Source organism: Onychomys torridus, chromosome X (genome assembly GCF_903995425.1).
Source record: "Onychomys torridus chromosome X, mOncTor1.1, whole genome shotgun sequence".
NCBI lineage: Eukaryota > Metazoa > Chordata > Mammalia > Rodentia > Cricetidae > Onychomys > Onychomys torridus.
Window position 1 is genome coordinate 76,592,933 of NC_050466.1, and position 18,156 is coordinate 76,611,088.

At 36.9% G+C, this 18,156-nt stretch overlaps 1 protein-coding gene across 13 annotated transcripts in view; it reads right to left on the reverse strand.

Moving 5' to 3' along the window:
* Nucleotides 1-18,156, reverse strand: part of Gk (glycerol kinase) — a 79,517-nt gene that overhangs the window by 2,350 nt on the left and 59,011 nt on the right. For 5 of the 13 annotated variants that reach the window (XM_036174836.1, XM_036174833.1, XM_036174832.1 and 2 more), the window contains 8 exons: nucleotides 12,766-12,844; nucleotides 11,436-11,532; nucleotides 10,344-10,428; nucleotides 9,552-9,672; nucleotides 9,300-9,443; nucleotides 5,971-6,051; nucleotides 4,418-4,588; nucleotides 1,265-1,351 (listed from right to left, as the gene is read on the reverse strand). In XM_036174836.1, the coding sequence (XP_036030729.1) occupies nucleotides 1,265-1,351; nucleotides 4,418-4,588; nucleotides 5,971-6,051; nucleotides 9,300-9,443; nucleotides 9,552-9,672; nucleotides 10,344-10,428; nucleotides 11,436-11,532; nucleotides 12,766-12,844 (865 nt within the window). Of the gene's footprint in view, nucleotides 1-1,259; nucleotides 1,352-4,417; nucleotides 4,589-5,970; nucleotides 6,052-9,299; nucleotides 9,444-9,551; nucleotides 9,673-10,343; nucleotides 10,429-11,435; nucleotides 11,533-12,765; nucleotides 12,845-18,156 lie in introns of those variants that run through there. The other 8 variants (XM_036174845.1, XM_036174844.1, XM_036174843.1 and 5 more) reach the window with 3 other exon arrangements.

The window sequence follows — 18,156 nt, forward strand, 5'->3', positions numbered from 1 at the left end:
ATAGTACTTATCTTTGCAAAATTAAATTAAAGTTTTCAGGGCAATGTTTCGAGTCTTCTGGCAAACATCTCAGAAAGAGAAAGAGAACAAATGTCTGCTAATTCTGCTACATGGTTTTGTAGGCAGAGCTTTTAGCATATTCGCATCAATATCAAAAATAAGGTATTGTTAGTACAGAAGTAGGTGATTTGAAAAAACTTATCCTGAGTATGCTTGAATATGAGAAATACAGAAAAATCTTACACAATCTAACTTTAAATTCCCATGCAAATAACTCAGTTTTTCATTACTTAAAATATAATCTAATGTTCTGGTGATAAAACAAATTTGTTTCATGCTTATATATGGCATTAAACTAATAATATCAACTTAAAGATATGATTGGCACTTTCCATAAACAAATGTTTCTTCAAAAGAATGAAGTTTAAATATTATATCTTAAACCAAGGTCAGGCATCACCATATTGAATACAAGAATTAAAATAGCTTTTTCTCTAAATATAAATATTAAAAAAAGAAGCATGTTACAAAATAAATAATTTCCATTTTTGGTAAAAATCTGAAGAAAAATTAAAGAGTTGCCAGAAGTAGCTTGTAAATGGCAATTATGTTAAATTAATACTGTGCATAACACCCTGAATCATTACTTTTATAAGAATACTTAGTAGAAGCTAATGTGCAAAGAATACTCCCATTTTATTCCAACCCTAATTTATTTAACTAATAATTGAAAAGATTTCACAAAATGTATTTTTTAACTAAAGAAAAGAACTGAGTATCTTTCTCAGTTTTAGGATTTTACAGAACTCAGCTAACAATCTGACAACAATTCTTGTAAGAATGGATCTACTTAGACATACTGGGAACATTTTCAGAAGTCTCAAAAATATCGTGAACATTTTAAAACCAAGATGGTTAATGTTCACATTTACAATTTAACTTTCACCAGTCATTCTGAAATTCCTTTCAGTTAAAAATTAACGTTTCTACTTTTTGCTTTTGATTATTGTTGCAGCTGACAGCATCGTATAGACCTTCAAAGAAATCATCTGATAAAACTTTTGAAAATGTTTAAGCAAAGTCATAGTCCTTAATTCTAACTGTCCCCAAAGATGAATTGATATAACTGATTAGGCCTTTAATTGATTTCTGGATTTTTCAACATAGGAAGAAAAAAAAAAACACTGAAAAGCTCTCAGCTGAGTTACATATAAACACATTAAAGCTAACTAATAAAAGTTGGCTAATTGAAAGAGTAACTAACCTGAGATGTACCTTGCTCCGATTAACATTACCATGCTACTCACTATAAAAAAGCCCAAAGGCAGACTACAGAAGATACTAGGGTCACCTGTGGTCATCCAGGGAGAAGGGAATTCCAGTCAAGCAAACCAAAAGAGAGACACATAATTACAATATTTATGTTAAGAATCACATGATAGCAAAACAAGTTATAAAATAGCATATTCATAAAAGCTGGCAAAGAGTTATTACTTTAAATCAAAAGTATAATCAATATCAAGGCTTATGAAAGTTAATGAACAATACAGATAGCATGCCACAAGTAGCCAAGAACATAACACGTATAGCCAACATCAGCTTTCCACAGGCAAAGCCAAAGAGAACTTTTTGGGAGGCTGTTAGGTTTGTGCTTTGTACATTCTCCCAGTGACAGAAAATGAGCAATGCAATTCACCAAGAATATATTAGAAAGGTTTTATTAGTCTACTTATATGACCTTAAAACTCTTTTGATATATAATTTTATTGAATTTGTTTTTGGACAATCCCATACATATATGAACTACAATTTGACCACTATAACCTCTCACCCTCTGTAATCTGCCCCCTACCCTTATTACCACTCCCAGATCTCTATAAGTACTTTCCCACACTCAGTTCTTTTTTGTTTTAAACACTGACTGATCTCATGTTAAAATAGATTTTGATGTATAATGAAATAAATCTGGAAGTACTGCTGAAACTAAATGGTATAAGAAAATCAAATTGTATTATTGGATAACAATGAGTACTTTTGTGATCTGAGTTCTCTTGAAATCCTTTCTTTTGAAGCATAAGCATTACACATAGCATTTACTTAAATTTAAAAATTATGTCCCCATGAGCTGGCACAATGGCTTTTTGTGCAAAGTTGGCAGCCACAGTTGGATTGCTAGTACCCTGTCAAGGTGGAAGGGTAAAATTAAGCCCACAAATCTGTCCTCTGACCTATACAAACACATGTACATGTGCACACACACTCCTCTAGACACAATGTAGCTAAACTATTTAGCACATTCTGGGTTGTTAAAGATTAAACCTAGGGATTTTGAGCTACACTTCCAGACCCTAGAATATGAGGTAATGCCCCAGAGTTCTGAAAATCTACTATAAGAGAGGACATCATTAAAATATGGCAGATTAGGATCCTCCTGAGCTTATTTTATGCTATGTAGTCTTAAGATTATTGTTTCTATTTTGGAAGAGGATTTTCTCCCACTCAGCATGTATTTTTTTACCTTAGAAACTGGATTTTCAGTAGAGTTCAATAAGCCATTTGCCTTTTTTTTTTGTCACTGTTACTTTTTCAAGTGCAAAATAAATCTTTTTATTTCTGTATTTGTAGAGACCATATTTTAGTTTGATTTTAGAAAGGAAAATGTCTGGTTCTCTTAAAGAAAGCCATCAGTGTGAAAAGATCTGAGGATTGTGGCTAAGGGATACTTGCCTAACATTAACAAAGCTCAAAAAGTTCGATCTCCAAAACCACAAAAATTAGGTGGTAGAGATGGAGGCATAACTTCTGGAAGTTCATAGTCATCCTTTACTACACAGTGAATTTGAGGCTAACCTGAACTACTTGAGACACTGTTCAAAAATAAGACAAAGAAAAAAATAACAACAAAAAGATCTCTTAAGCTATTTCTTTTCCAGTGGGATAGTCACACATATATGTTACATAAGTATTCATATATTTATATACAATAAATTCATATTTTATGCATTAATAGCTGTGTAATATATTTAAACCAATTTGAACTATTTTCAAAGTGTTTGGTGTGTTGTAAATCCAAAGCCAAGTCATTATAATAGGCTTTCTCTTTTTTTTTTTTTTTTTTTTTGAGCTGAGGATCGAACCCAGGGCCTTGTGCTTGTTAGGCAAGCGCTCTATCACTGAGCTAAATCCCCCACCCTAGGCTTTCTCTAAAAACCCTTAAAATCCTGAGCTGGGAATGGTGGCTTACACCTATAATCCCAGCAGTCTAGAAGCTGAGGCTTGAAGTTTAAGTCCACCCTGGGCTACACAGTAAGATAAACTGCTGAGTGTGGTGATGCATGTCTTTAATCCCAGCACTTGGAGAAAGAGACAGGCAGATTTCTGTCAGTTTGAGGTCACCCTGGTCTATGTATCATTATTATTATTTAAAATTTTAAAAATAAAGCTGGGCAGTGGTGGCACATGCCTTTAATCTCAGCACTTGGAAGGCAGAGGCAGGCAGATCTCTATAAATTCTAGACTAGCCTGGTCTACAGAGCAAGTTCCAGGACAGGCTCCAAGCTACACAGAGAGACCCTGCCTTGAAAAACAAAACAAACAAAATTAAAAAAAAAACCTTTATGTCCTATCATCTATATTAGTATATTGATACATGTGATTATATTATTAATATTATTAGCTATATAACTAATCACATTTAATATATTTTACAATTGTTTATAATGCATTCAACATATTTATAAAAATAATATGGTTGCTTCAACAATGACAACTCTTTTGGAAATTAAGTGATATATTTTTTTCATAAATTAAACTAAAGAGAATAAGTTTCAAGGTAACAATTCTAATATCTTCTTGGTTTTATTAGGTTAGGGCTCTACTGTACTGCTATTATCATACAACTTATACAGAATATAAGCTGCCATTACATAATTTATATTGTTTAAAGGAATAAATTTAGCAAAATCTTAAATATTCTGAGTTAATTATACAGCTTAGAGACTATCCCTAGACACTGTATAGTTCAATGCTTTCATAAAATTATTGAAATATTTTTAATCATTGGTGTAACTGTAACAAATATAAAATTAAGAGCAGGATCTGCTGGTGCAGACCTTAATCCTGGCTACTTGGGAGTCTGGGTCAGGACAATCAGTAAGTTCAAGGACTGGCTGGACTGCAGCGTGAGTTCAAGGGCATCCTGAGCAATTAAATGAAGTCCTATCTCAAGATATAAAGTAAAACAATGGCTAGACACAATGAAACCTATTACTCTATAAGCTAATTTTTTAAAAATGAATAAAAAATACATAAAAAGAAAAAAAAGGAGAGCTGAAATATGGCACTTGCCTAATGCGTGTGCCCTGGGTTCAGGCTTCAGTATTGAAAAAAAACATTAAAACTCAACAAATGAAATTACCTTTACTATTGATGCTGGCAGTAGAAAATAAAGAGATGTAAAATTTTAAAGCTGGGCATAATGGCATCTCTATCTGTGATCCCAGCAGACGTGGAGACAAGATCACAAACTCAAGCTTTAACACAGCAAGTTCAGAGCCAGCTCCATACAAAAGAGGAAAGAAAAATGAAACTAAAACAAGAAAAAAGGAAAATTCAATTTTCGTTTTCTTTATACCATTTTTGAAAATTATACCAGTATTGAAAATTAATTGACAACAAGAAAGAAACATAAATGGAAAATGATCAGTTGCACTTGCGCAAATGTTGAAGTTAGCATTATATCTTCAACAGAAAGTAAACAGAAATATGTATATAAGGTAGGGGGAGGAGAGAGGAAGCCAGGATGGTTGCATCATTAACAAAAATTCACCTAGTCCAAAAAAAAAAAAAATCACATAACCAATTTTACATAGCACTGATTTAGGGGAATAAGCGAAGAAATCAGAGTCCACATTTGTTATATCTCACATAGTGCTAAAGAGTAGTATTCATGACTGAGAAATGTAATTGTCAGGGGTCTCAAAATTGCAGTCTTAGCAAAAACAAGTTAATCTACCATCTTAGAAAGAGAAGCTGAGCCTGGGGTATGCATAAGACTTAAATATTTTTTAAAAAATAAAAAGGAAAAAAAAAAAGAAGCCCAGTCTCAAAACCAAAAGCATATTAATTTACTTAGTTGGAAAGGGAACAATTTTAATAAGGAACACCCAGGGCTAAAAATATAGGTCACAGTAATTACAATGTTTCCTAAAAGTCACACGCATAAAAATGGTTTTATACTACTTCATTGATAGACTCTTCCCCAATAAAGTGTGCCGTTCATTCTACTCCACATCTTGGATAAGGACAATAATACTGTGTCATCAAAGGCAGCCCACAGATGTTTAAACATGAATAGTTGACTAAACCTGAAGACTTTCCTGCCTGATCTGAAAAAGAAAAACGTCCTTTATTTTCTGCTAATAGCATTTCTCACTTATAAAACTTCCAACTTACTATATTTAGATTACTTCCTCCTCTCTAACTCATAGGAATTCATACTTCAAAATGGTTTGCTCAACCTGAACACTTTCCATGAAGTGCCTAGACGTTAATACACTTCTCCATTGCTTCAGGGCATAAAGAAAGCCTCCCAAAAAGGTAGATATGATCAGGGAGAGGGGAAATAAAAGAGTCTAGTTGATTTTTTTCATAAGAAAGGAATCAGAAATAATAATTTTACTTTTGGAAAATTCAAGTTATTCATTGACATGACAGGAATAAATCAACAAGGAATGATATGGCAGGCTACAGTGAAGGTATGCATATTAACCTAGAATTTCCATTTTATGTTTCAAACTCTAAAGTGTTTTCAAAATGTGAGAAACATTAGATGCAGGGTAATCCTTTTCTTCAGAGCATCCTGGCTTAGTATAAAAAGCCATACACTTAAATAAACTAACACACTAAGAAAAATGTCAATAATAAAATAAAAAATTTTCAATAATAGCCAATAAAAAACACTTATTTTACCACTTTCTGGAGACTGAGTTGTGACCCAACCAATTGACTTCATCACAGCTTTCTTCCATGTGGAATAACGGATTTCACTTTCTAGAATTGAAACAAGGAAAACGTGTGAGATACAGTTTGTTGAGATGGTCAAAATAGAATACTTAAGAATGGTTACACAGCAGTCCTAATAGCTCACATTGAACCAAAGTGAGTCCTTCCTGGACCACAGATTTGGTAGGACACGCTTGTTGGTGTCTAGCAGTGGGTGGATGAGATACTTAGAAGCTGGAGGAAAGATTTATGATGGAAATGTATCGTGAGGCTAAGGGATATTGGGAGACAGGACTATTAACAAGACAGCGGTGTTGATTTCAAAAGGAAAATCCTATTTGATTTGTTTTCTCTTCTTTTGGGGGCAGGGTTGACATGGAGAGAGAAGTGAAGTGCAACATGGACAAAACAGAATTGACTTTGGTCCAGTTGAAGGAATTAGCAAATACTGATTGCTCACAAGATTCAAATCATAACTGTCCCATCTCTAGCATCTTAAAAGTAGGATTTCTAAGGTGAAAATCTGCAATATAAAAAGGACACAAAAATGAACAATGATGCTGCTCTCCTGCATAGGACTAGTTAACAGTTTATCTACCTTCTCACTTTGTTTAGTTTAGGTTTTTTTTTTTTTTTTTAAACTTTTCCCTGGAACAATGTTTCACCATATTGTCCTGGCTGTCCTGGAACTCACAAGAGATCTGCCTGCCTCTACCTCCAGAGTGCCAGGATTAAAGGTGAGTGCCACCACACCTGCCTTTCCTGTCCTAAACAAACAAAAACATCAAACAAACCCTAAAAACCTAAAAGCTGTAACTCACAGCTTAGGTTTCTCTCTTGTTTATTTTGTTGTTGGTTTTGGTTTTGTAATTGAAGTGGGAGTGTTACTCTCCTAAATAATACAGATGGGACCTATTTCCCCTCATTTATTCTTAGCAGCCAAATTATTCTACTCCATAACTTATAAACAAATCATGGGGTAAAAGTTTCACCACATAAAGGCCATTTTCAATGTATTCCAGTAAAAGTTTTATTTTTTATTTGCATTTTTCTACATACCAACATCCAGTCAGACCTGCACTATTTGTTGAAGATGCTTTCTTTTTTCCATTGTATACTTCTGGCTTCTTTGTCAAAATCAGGTGTCCATAGATGTGCAGTTTTATGTCTGGGCCTTCAATTTGATTCCAATGATTAACCTGTTTGTTTTTATGCCAAAATACCATGTGGATTTTATTGCTATAGTGCTATACTATGGCTTGAAATTGGGATGGTGATACCTCCAGAAGTTCTTTTATTGTACAGGACTGTTTTAACTATCCTGGTTTTTTTGTTTTTCCATATGAAGTCAGGTATTGTCCTTTCAAGTTCTGTAAAGAATTGTGATGGGGGTTGGAGAGATGGCTCAGAGGTTAAGAGCACCGACTGCTCTTCCAGGGGTCCTGAGTTCAATTCCCAGCAACCACATGGTGGCTCACAACCATCTGTAATGAGATCTGGCGCCCCCTTCTGTATACATAATAAATAAATAAATCTTTTAAAAAAAGATAAGAATTGTGTTGGAATTCTGACAGGGACTGCACTGAATCTGTAGATTGCTTTTGGTAAGATTGCCATTTTTACTATGTTAATCCTACCAACCCATGAGCATGAGAGATCTTTCCATTTTCTGATATCTTCTCCAATTTCTTTCTTCAAAGATTTAAAGTTCTTGTCATACAGGCTTTTCACTTGCTTGGTTAGAATTACCCCAATGTATTTTATATTATCTGTGGCTATTGTGAAGGGTGTTGTTTCCCTGATTTCTTCCGCAGCCCATTTGTCATTTGTATAAAGGAGGGCTACTGATTTTTTTAGTCAATCTTGTATCCAGCCACTTCGCTGTAGGTGTTTAACAGCTGTAGGAGTTCCCTGGTAGAATTTTGGGGGTTGCTTATGTATACGATCATTATCATCTGCTACTAGTGATACTTTGACTTCTTCCTTTCCAATTTGTATCCCCTTGATATCGTTTAGTTTTCTTATGGATCTAGCTAGAACTTCAAGTACTATATTGAGTAGATATTGAGAGAATAAACAGCCTTGTATTATTCTGATTTTAGTGGAATTGCTTTGAATTTCTCTCCATTTAATTTGATATAAAATGGCTACAGGCTTGCTGTAAATTGCCTTTATTATGTTTAGGTATGTCCCTTGTATCTCTGACCTCTCCTAGACTTTTATCATGAAGAGGGTATTAGGTTTTTGTCAAAGGCTTTTTCAGCATCCATTGAGGTGATCATGCACTTTTTTTTCTTTCAGATTGTTTACATAATGAATTACATTGTCATATTTTCTAATGTTTACCCATCCCTGCATCTCTGGGATGAAGCATACATGATCATGGTAGATGATCATTTTGATGTGTTCTTGGATTTGGTTTGTGAGTATTTTATTTCATTTTATTTTGGTTTTTCAAGACAGGGTTTCTCTGTGTGGTTTTGGTGCCTGTCTTGGTTCTTGCTCTGTAGAGCAGGCTGGCCTCAAACTCAGAGATCCACCTGGCTCTGCCTCCCAAGTGCTGGGATTAAAAGCATGCGCCACCACCGCCCCTGGCCCCAAGTGTTTTATTAAGTATTTTTTCATCAATGTTCATGAGGGAAATGGGTCTTTAATTCTCTTTCTTTGTTGAACCTTTGTGTGATTTGGGTATCAGGATGACTGTGGCTTCATAAAATGAATTTGTCAATGTTCCTTCTAAGTTATGGAATAATTTGAGGAATATTGGTATTAGCTCTTCTTGGGAAAGCCTGCAGAAGAGGGAAACCTACAATCTGAGGAAGGATTGTAGGAGCCAGAGGGGTCAAGACACCAAAGGAACATGGCCCACAGAATCAACTAACCAGGGATCATAGGGGCTCGTAGAGACTCGACTGACAATCAGGGAGCCTGTGTGGGTCTAACCTACATTCTCTGCATAGATGTTATGATTGTGTAGTTTGGTGTTCCTGTGGGACTCCTAACAGGTACTGTCTCAGACTCTTTTGCGTGCTCTTGGGACAGTTTTCCTCCTACTGGGTTGCCTCATCCAGCCTTAATATGAGGGAATGTGCCTAGTTTTATTATGACTTGACATGCCATGTTTGGTTGATATCCTTGGGAGGCCTGCTCTTTTCTGAAGGGAAAGGAGGAACAGTGGATCTGGGACAGAGGGGAGATAGGGGGAGGTCTTGGAAGAGAAGAGGGAGGGGAAACAGTGGTAGAAATATAATACATGAGGGAAGGATATTTTTTAAAGTATTATTCTTTAACTATACCTTCAGCATTGATCTGAGGTTCAAACCGCTCCATTGTGACAGCTGACAAATCCTCAGGTTCAAGACTCCAAACACCAACACCCTCTGCAGCTCCAGCCGCCATGGCAGCTCCTAGAGCAGTTGTTTCAGGCATGGATGGCTTCACTGAAAGGAGAAAACTATGTCAAGAATTTTGTAGTTATATATGCCTGAAGGATCAGTTCTTCCCAACATTACTACTTCTGGGGTTTAAGGGAGTGAAGGATTACTGACCTACTGGAATATACAGAATGTCTGCTTGTAGCTGCATAAGAATCTTATTGCTGGTCATTCCTCCATCTACCTGCAAATGACTGAGTGGAATTCCACAGTCGCGGTTCATGGCATCCAAAATCTTGAATAAACCAATGCAATTAGTATGATGAGACCACTTCACAGTAACATGTCTAAAAATGGCAACCCTTCATACACAAACCTGGAAGTATTTCTCAAAGCCTGCAAGAAGGAAACTGAGACACCGTATTCTGCTCTTCCAAGCCCTCCTTGATCTGGTTACAACCAATCTTTTCTGGCATCATACTTCTTTACTCGCTGTGCTATTCAGCATGTTAAACATTCTATTTTGCATCTTCATTTCCTGTACTGATGTGTCCATTTGTGTTCTTTACTTTGCCTAATATGTACTACCCTACTGCCTAGTCTTCTCTCCAACATCAAATGCCCAGTGGCTGGTGATGAAGGTATTTACAAGATAATGACACTCAGGAGGCAGAGGCAGGCCGATCTCTGTTGAGTTCGAGGCCAGCCTGGTCTACAGAGCGAGATCCAGGTCAGGCTCCAAAACCACACGGAGAAACTGTCTCAACAAACAAACAAACAAACGATAATGATAGCTGGCAGGGGAGAGAGGACACACTTGTATTTAGAGTAGTGTTTATGTAGGCTTCATTTTTCAATTGGAAACATTTTAAGTACTTAATAAATTTCAGGCATAAATATATAATTAATTAATGTAAGGGTGATAAAATGGATCAAGCCCAAGAAAAACAGGCCTACATTCATTACCTCTCGGGTTTGGAAACACACAGCTTCTAATGCAGCAAAAGCAATATGACATTTGTTGGTGAACTGAGTGAGTCCACAGATGATCCTAAAAATACACACAAAAGATTTTCAGACTAGGATGATATAAGTAAACCAATGATTATTCTTCCCTCCCCAGCCTCTGGCTTGTATAGTCTTTTTGTCCTTTCTCTCTCAATGGTCCCTCACTCTTTGGGGAGGGGGTGTAGATACCCCATTTATAACTGAGCACTTTACTGACACTTCGTTCTGCACTCTGGCCAGTTGGAAGTCTCTGTACTCACCACCACTCTCTGAGGAGGACTGAGAGCTGCACTAATCTATGGGCAGAGAGACCTACTTAAATGAGTGCTTGGCCACTGAGCCACAGCCCAGCCCTGCGATTAAGCCATAGATCTTATGTCTCAATATGTAAAGAGTGAATTCAATAGACAGAAATGTAGGCAGGAAAGAAAGTTGCATATATTTCCTGAGCAGTTCAGTGTGTTAGGCCATAACCCTAAATCCACAGGAAATATCTGTGATCTAACAGAACAGATGCTATTAACATAAAATCAAATCTCATTCATTTAGATGGTAGTACTTTAAGGGTCTACAATGTACAGGTAAAAGTAGACAGAAAATAATTAATCAGTTACTAATTTAGTAAATAATCAAGACCCCCCCAACACATATTGTCAACCCTATTCCTCTGTCATTATTGATCTTAATTTTTACTAGCATATATTAGTTAAACCTAATGAGATTCATTATGACATTTCATACATCTACATAATGCTTTATGAACATATGCAACACATTATTCTCTCACTCCTAATAATCCCCTTTCTCTTCTCAACTAGCCTGCCTTCTGCTTTCTTGTCTTTATTATCATTTACTTTTCAAATAATACATAATAACTGTATATTTTAATGAAGTGTTATTTAATGTTTGGAGACAGTTATATAATATGCGATGAGGCATGCCTATCACTCCATGCATTTATCTTATGTATGTAATAGGAACATTCAATATCCTCATTTCTAGCCGTTTTAAAAGATATAGTAAATTACTTGTAACTATAAAAGTACTTACCCTCTTGCACTGGGCTCCCAATAAGGTGCATATAATCCTGAAAATGCTGGAACAAAGTAGCAGCCATAAGAAGTACCTACTTCTTTAGCAAGTTTTTCTAGGATTAAAAAAAGAAAAGCAAAAAAGAAAATCAAATCAGTATCTTACTTTGTTAAATAAACATATATACTTTCAAATTTAGATCAGGATTTTTCATTTCTAGTTTATTAGTAGTAAAGTGTTACTAACTACAATAGAATGCGAAGAGCAGTAAGAACATTTCCCCCACATTGAATGCCCTCACAAAAAAACTGAGCTCAAGAAACTGGATTCATTTCCTTTGGGTATTTTAGTTCATTTCCATGTGTATGTTTGCTGTATGTGTGCACATGGTGAGGGTGTGCGTGCATGTAAAGGCCAGAGGTCAACCTTAGTTGTTGTACCTTGGGGGATGTCCATCTTGTGCATTAAGACAATATTTCTCACCAGTCCAAAACGTGCCACAAAGGCTAGACTGTTGAGATTGCCAGCCCCAAGGAGCCACCTGTCCACAACTTTCTGGCTTGGGATTAGATGTGGTAGTGAGCAAGCTTTCTTTTTCAAATGTAGATTCTGGGGACCAAACTCAGACCCTTGTTCTTGCACTGCAAACACTTTACCTACTGAACCATCTCCCCAGCCCCATTTCCATGACTTTGAAGTTTCTTGACTAGGAGATGAGGTGGCTTCTCCTCCACCTAAACAGAAATGCATTTCTAATTGTCTTACCTTCAGGCAAAATTAAACAAGTAGATGAAATTGGGAATAGCTGAGTTCTAATTACCCATAGACTGAATACAGCCGTACTAATACTAATTTATAGGTACCAGGGTTTTAATACTCATGCTAATCCAGAAGTTAGAGCTCTTTCTCATCAGAAAAATGTAATTATACTGCTCTACCTGTGTCCAATTTCATGCATGGGTAATTTTTATGTCCCATCTTACCACTTTATTAATATCCACTACAAATTACATCAATTTATTGTGTAATACATCTTCATCTAATAGTCTTTTCTGGATAAATCAAATTTACATAAAGGGTTTTACATAATTCATAGATCAAGTTAGGGGCAAAGTAAGTATTTACAGATTGCAGGGACAAAATATTAACATCTTCCATTCTTTAGAATTTTTCCTTTGAAGCTTAGTCTTGCTATGTGGCTCTGGCTGCCCTGTAACTTGCTATGTAGACCAGGGTGGCCTGGAACTCATAAAGATCCTACCTCTGTCTTCTGAGTATTGGGATTAAAGGCATGTACCACAATGCCTGGCTTTCTTTCGACACTAACTCTTGACAAAAACATACTCACCAATTTCCTCTGAGGACTTAATAATTCCTAGGTTGTCTCTTAGCCAGCGGATTACAGCACCAGCTATAGCCACAGAACCCTAAGGGAAAAAGAAAACCAAGAGAACCAAGTATATGTTGTCACTAGAAAGGGCATTCTCTATGTATGATACCTCTAAGTGGAGAACATTCAAACAAATGTCCGTACAAATGTGAAAAACTATGACTTCTAATATAAACAGTTTTACCTAGACTATGGGACAGGGAAAAAATGGACTCTTGTAGCACACCCATCCTAAAAGCTGACCATTCACCTTTTGAGCACTTTGATCTTTGTATAATTTGTTAAGCTACTGAGGCATAGTGTCACCTATTAAAAAATCTTACATCATCCACAGAGCTACTGCAATGAGACACACTAAAAATTTAAGTATGTTTTTATATATATAATAGCACAGAAAAAAAATCAAACAAAAATCTAGCAAAGACATAAGTGATTATTCTTTGAAATCAATCACAATGTCACATGGATAAGGCACTGGATTGGATCTCTAGTATCCCTCCCACACCCAGTCAATCTCCAGGGGATTGGGAGGGAGAAATAAGGAGGCAAACAAAATTGTAGTCAGATGTGAGTCGAGTTTTAGTACTTAATTGCTATGTGATCTCAGATAAATTATATAGGCTTTCTGAGGTCCGTGGTTTTACCTACAGAATGATGGTAACTATTACAATACTTATCTAAACAAACTACCATGCCTCTAACTATGAGCATACACGTCAAGTTCCTTTCTAAACATGAACACTAGCTCCCTTCATCTTTAATTGTCAGGAGCATAAACTATGATTGTATGTAAATGAAATGACCAAGATCAGTAAATTCATAGAGTAAGAAAGAAAGTTAATAGCTGCTTAAGTCTGAATGAGGCAGGGTGGGATGGTGTGGGGTAGAGCTGTAATGGGGTTTTTCTTCAGGGTTATGAAATATTCTAGAGTTGTTGTGCTGTTGTTTGCAAAAATGTATGACTATACCACAGACCCATGACAAAGGTAAATTTGGGGCTAGAATTGTGGCTTGTTGGTAGAGTAATTTGCCTAGCATACACAAGGCCCTATTTTCCATTCCCAGAATCAGAAAAAAAAGTGAAAAGGTAGAAAATAATGAAAAAGACATGTTTTGGTGCTTGGACTTAATAAAGCAATTATAAAAACATTAGACCAGGGATTTGGCGCTGTGGCTGAGAGTTTGTCTAACATGTCTAAGGTCATGGGTTCAACCCCAAATCCTACAAAAACACAGACAAACGATCAGATCCTAAAGGCAGAAAATATATCAAAAACAATATTTAAGGGTTCAAATGTATCGCTATATAGTTTTAGCCATAAAGTGATTTCTGTTGAGTCACTCCATAGCAAATATCAGCTGATTTTATTAAGTGTGAGAACCTGTCATCAGGCCAGTTAAATGAACTTCAAATTGTCTTTCTGGTCTTCATGTTGCATATCTATAATTCCAGTACTTGGGGAATGGAGAGAGGATGAGCAGTACTTCAAGGCCATCCTGGGCCACTTAGTGAGCTAGAGATCAGCTTGAGCTCCAGTAGAAAAAAGCTATAGAGATGGTCAGAGGTTGAGTACTGGCTGTTATTCCAGAGAACCCAGGTGCACTTCCCAGCCACCAGATGACAGCTCACTACCATCTGGACCCCAGTCTCAGGTGACCCAATACCCTCTCCTGGCTCCTTTGGGCACTGTAGAAAAGTCTGAAGGCAAAATACCCATATACATAAAATAAAAATAATGGTTTAAAAAAATAAACAAAACAACCAACCAACCAACCAAATGTCCCTTCTGGATGTCAGTTGCCAAAATGCAAATGAATCAGAATATACTGATATACTCTACTAATTTCTATGAGAAGTCACTCTATGTGTTCACAAAGAATAACACTGCTTTTCTTTATACAGTAACTTCATATGCAAAATTATTAAACAGTAAAATAAAAATAAAATCAAAATCAAAATATATTTAACAACATATTAATGTAAATTTTAAATATGTAATAAATATTAAAATCAGAGTTCTTTGTACTGAGTTTATATCTAAAATACCTTTTAAAATTATTATTATGGTGATGATTATTATTAATGTGTGTGTGTGTGTTCACATGACGTTTCTATAGTGTGCATGTGGAGGAATCACTTTCTGGAGTCACCAGATGGTTCAGTGTGGGGTGTTCACCCACCATCCCCACAGCTCCCCAGAGTTTTCTTGAGTGTGAGCAGCACTCAAAATATTAGATAGGATTTATACTGTGGAGATAAACAGATAGAAATAAAGGATAGCCTCGAGAGGGCCTGGAACCTTTTCCAACGGGCCCTGTCTCTGACCCAGGGTATTTATAGAGATGCCAAGAGGTGGAGCAAAAGACATCCTCCCCCAGCACAGCCAAGTGCAGACCATCTCAGACACCTGCACTCAGGCCCGTGGTCCTAATCATCCTCTCTATGCGGACCTGCTGAGTAAAGCCAGGAGGAACCTGAAAACGGGCTCCCACAGTTCAGCAGGTAAAGGATCTTGCCACCAAGCCTGTTAGCCAGAGCTCCATTCCTGTGACTCACATGGCAGAAGGAGAGAATTGACCTCCACATGCCATGGCATGCATCTCCTCAATAAACACATGTAAGAAACAGAAAAAAGGAAGCAGCTGGGTGTGGCGGCACACACAGGCTAACCTGGCCTACAGAAGATCTCGTTGAAAAACAAAAGCAACAACAGACAGCAAGAGCAGCTAGAGTCATACACGGAAGGAAAGCCAAGGTTTTGATGACAAAGTAACAACCACAGAGCACTGTTTCAATGAAAGCGAATGCATTAAAAATTACAAAGCCACGGGGCCCACAAGACGACTCAGTAAGTAAAGGCACTGGCGACCAGGAGATAAGGAATGTTTCATTCTAACTGAAGAAATAAAGAACAATAAAAGTAGCTAAAATGTGTATCTGAAAGAAGAACGTAATTTTGGTATCTTGATCTAATATATAGTATGGTTTAGACTTTAAAGAAATTAATGAAGATGACATAAACCTCTTAAAATTGAAAAGACAAGCATGTAAGGGGTTGGAGAGACGGTTGGTGGATAACAGCATTTACTGCTCTTCCAGACCTAGGTTCCATTTCCAGCACTCACATGACATGCCTCACAACTACCTGCAACTTCAGCTCCAAGGGATCTGACCCCTCTTCTGGCCTCTTTGAGCACCTGCAGACACTTACACAGACAAACACACATGAACATAAATAACAAGAAATGAATTTATTGAAATGAATCTAAAAAAGACGTGGTTTTCTGAAATCAGAGGCAGTAGACAAAATAGAATATAGCATTATGTCTTGAAGCTGGACAGGAAAAGAGTACAGAAGAAACCAAATGTGTCTATTCAAGTCATCACGAATTGTATCCTAAATACAAAGATGCAGCTTTCCAATGTCTTGCCTACAAAGAGGAATGAGACCTAGTTCTAAGTCTTAATTCATTGGTAAAGGTGTATGTAAGCATATAAGCATCAGCAGTTGCACTCTATGGAAGACTCAGAAAATTGAGAAGGTATTTTAAAAAATCAAATGATAATGCAACAAGATGAATGTATTATTTGCACTAGGCTGAGATTGCTGGCTAGTGATCCCTACAAAACCACTTGTCTCTGCCAAGTACAAATCATAATGCCCAACTGTTTTTCAGAGGGGTTCTGAGGATCGAACTCAAGTCCTCATGCTTATGAATAAAGCACCTTTACAACTGAGCTACCCTACTCCCTCCAAGAATGTGCATTATAAAAGTCCATAGAATGTTTATTAATGGAAAATATTCATATTCTTAATTGATATAGTTTTCATAATTCCTAATGTTCCCACTCTTTTATGATTCCCTGGTACAATGGAACCAATGACTTGCTTCTCATCAAAGGTGGAAGGATTATGCAAAAACATGGGTGTGATTACGTGGCAGAAAACCACTGCTCTTTCTTGCTGGGCACTCTCCTGCCCCTGTATTCTCTGAGGAAGACAAGTGCCAAGTTGAGAAGCCCCATGTGGCAAGGAATTACAAGAGGCCTCTAGAAGCTGAGAGTGGTCTCCAGCTGACAGCTAAGAAGAAACTGAAGCCCTTTGTAGGAGAAGGAACTCGATTTTGCCAAAAGCCTTTATCAGCCTGAAAGCAGATGGCATGCCAGATAAGCTCATAGCCTCAGTCTACACTTAACTATAGCCTTTTGAGATGCTAAATAGAGTACCTAGAACTGAGAGGCAATAAATGAGTGTTATTTTAAGTCACTCAACCTTGTGGGGATATTGCTATATATCAAATAACTGGCTACTACAGAGGCTGCCACCGAAAATGTACGATCTTGCACAAGAAAGATGAAAATCTCAAAAATAGTATTAACATGGTAATCATAAATCACACCAAAATAGAGGTAGACAAAGAGACCATTTAGGAAGCTAGTAGAAGAATATAAAGAAGCTTCTAATGCTTATATTTAAAAGGAGAAAAATATGGCTTAACATAGGATTTAGTCTTGTTTATATTTTTGCAGGCCGTTAGAATACAGGGATATGCAAAACAGTCTGGCCTCTGAAAGTCTATGATGGGGGTCAGCAAGTATTCCCACTAGCTGTCCTCAGACCTCACATACATGCCATGCCATGTTTATTGCACACACACACACACACACACACACAAATACTTTTTTAAAAGCCTATGTCCTAATAATAAAATACAAACATGGAAGTCTCAAGCCGTAAGTAAGGTCAAGTTCATGACCATATTACAGCCCTCCACCCCCAAAAGGAGGTTTGTTTCGTGAAACAATACCTAGAAAAAGAAGCGGAACAAGGAAAGGGAAAGCATGGCTTCAGGGAGACAGTATCCTACTGACCAATGACAGAGGGGAGACAGAAGTGCCCTACTTTGTTCTACTTTCTTCCACCACGGAGAAACATTTTCCAAACAGAAGGGGCAGGACAAACTGAAGCAGCTTGATACAAGACTGCAGTTTCAGACTAAGATAAAGACCATGTGCTCCAGTTCCTTTTCACATACGATCAAGTGAGAACTCAGAGATAAAAATATTAAGCCTGGAATCACCTGCCAGCAGCCTGGGAGAAAGAGGGAAAAATTTTTCTTGGCAATGAAGAGGATGCAGATGCTTACAAAAATGTAGTCAGTCATATTTTTAAAATGCTGTTTGTTTTAAACACAGGACAACAGGCAAAAGAAAGAAATATAACCCAGTACACCCTGACTTAACTACAGAGTAACATTTATGTAGACAAGACTGGCAACGTGCAGCATAGTGAGACTGCTGCTGTAAGCGTGATAGCTTCTGATTGATCTGTGTGTGTGTGTGTGTGT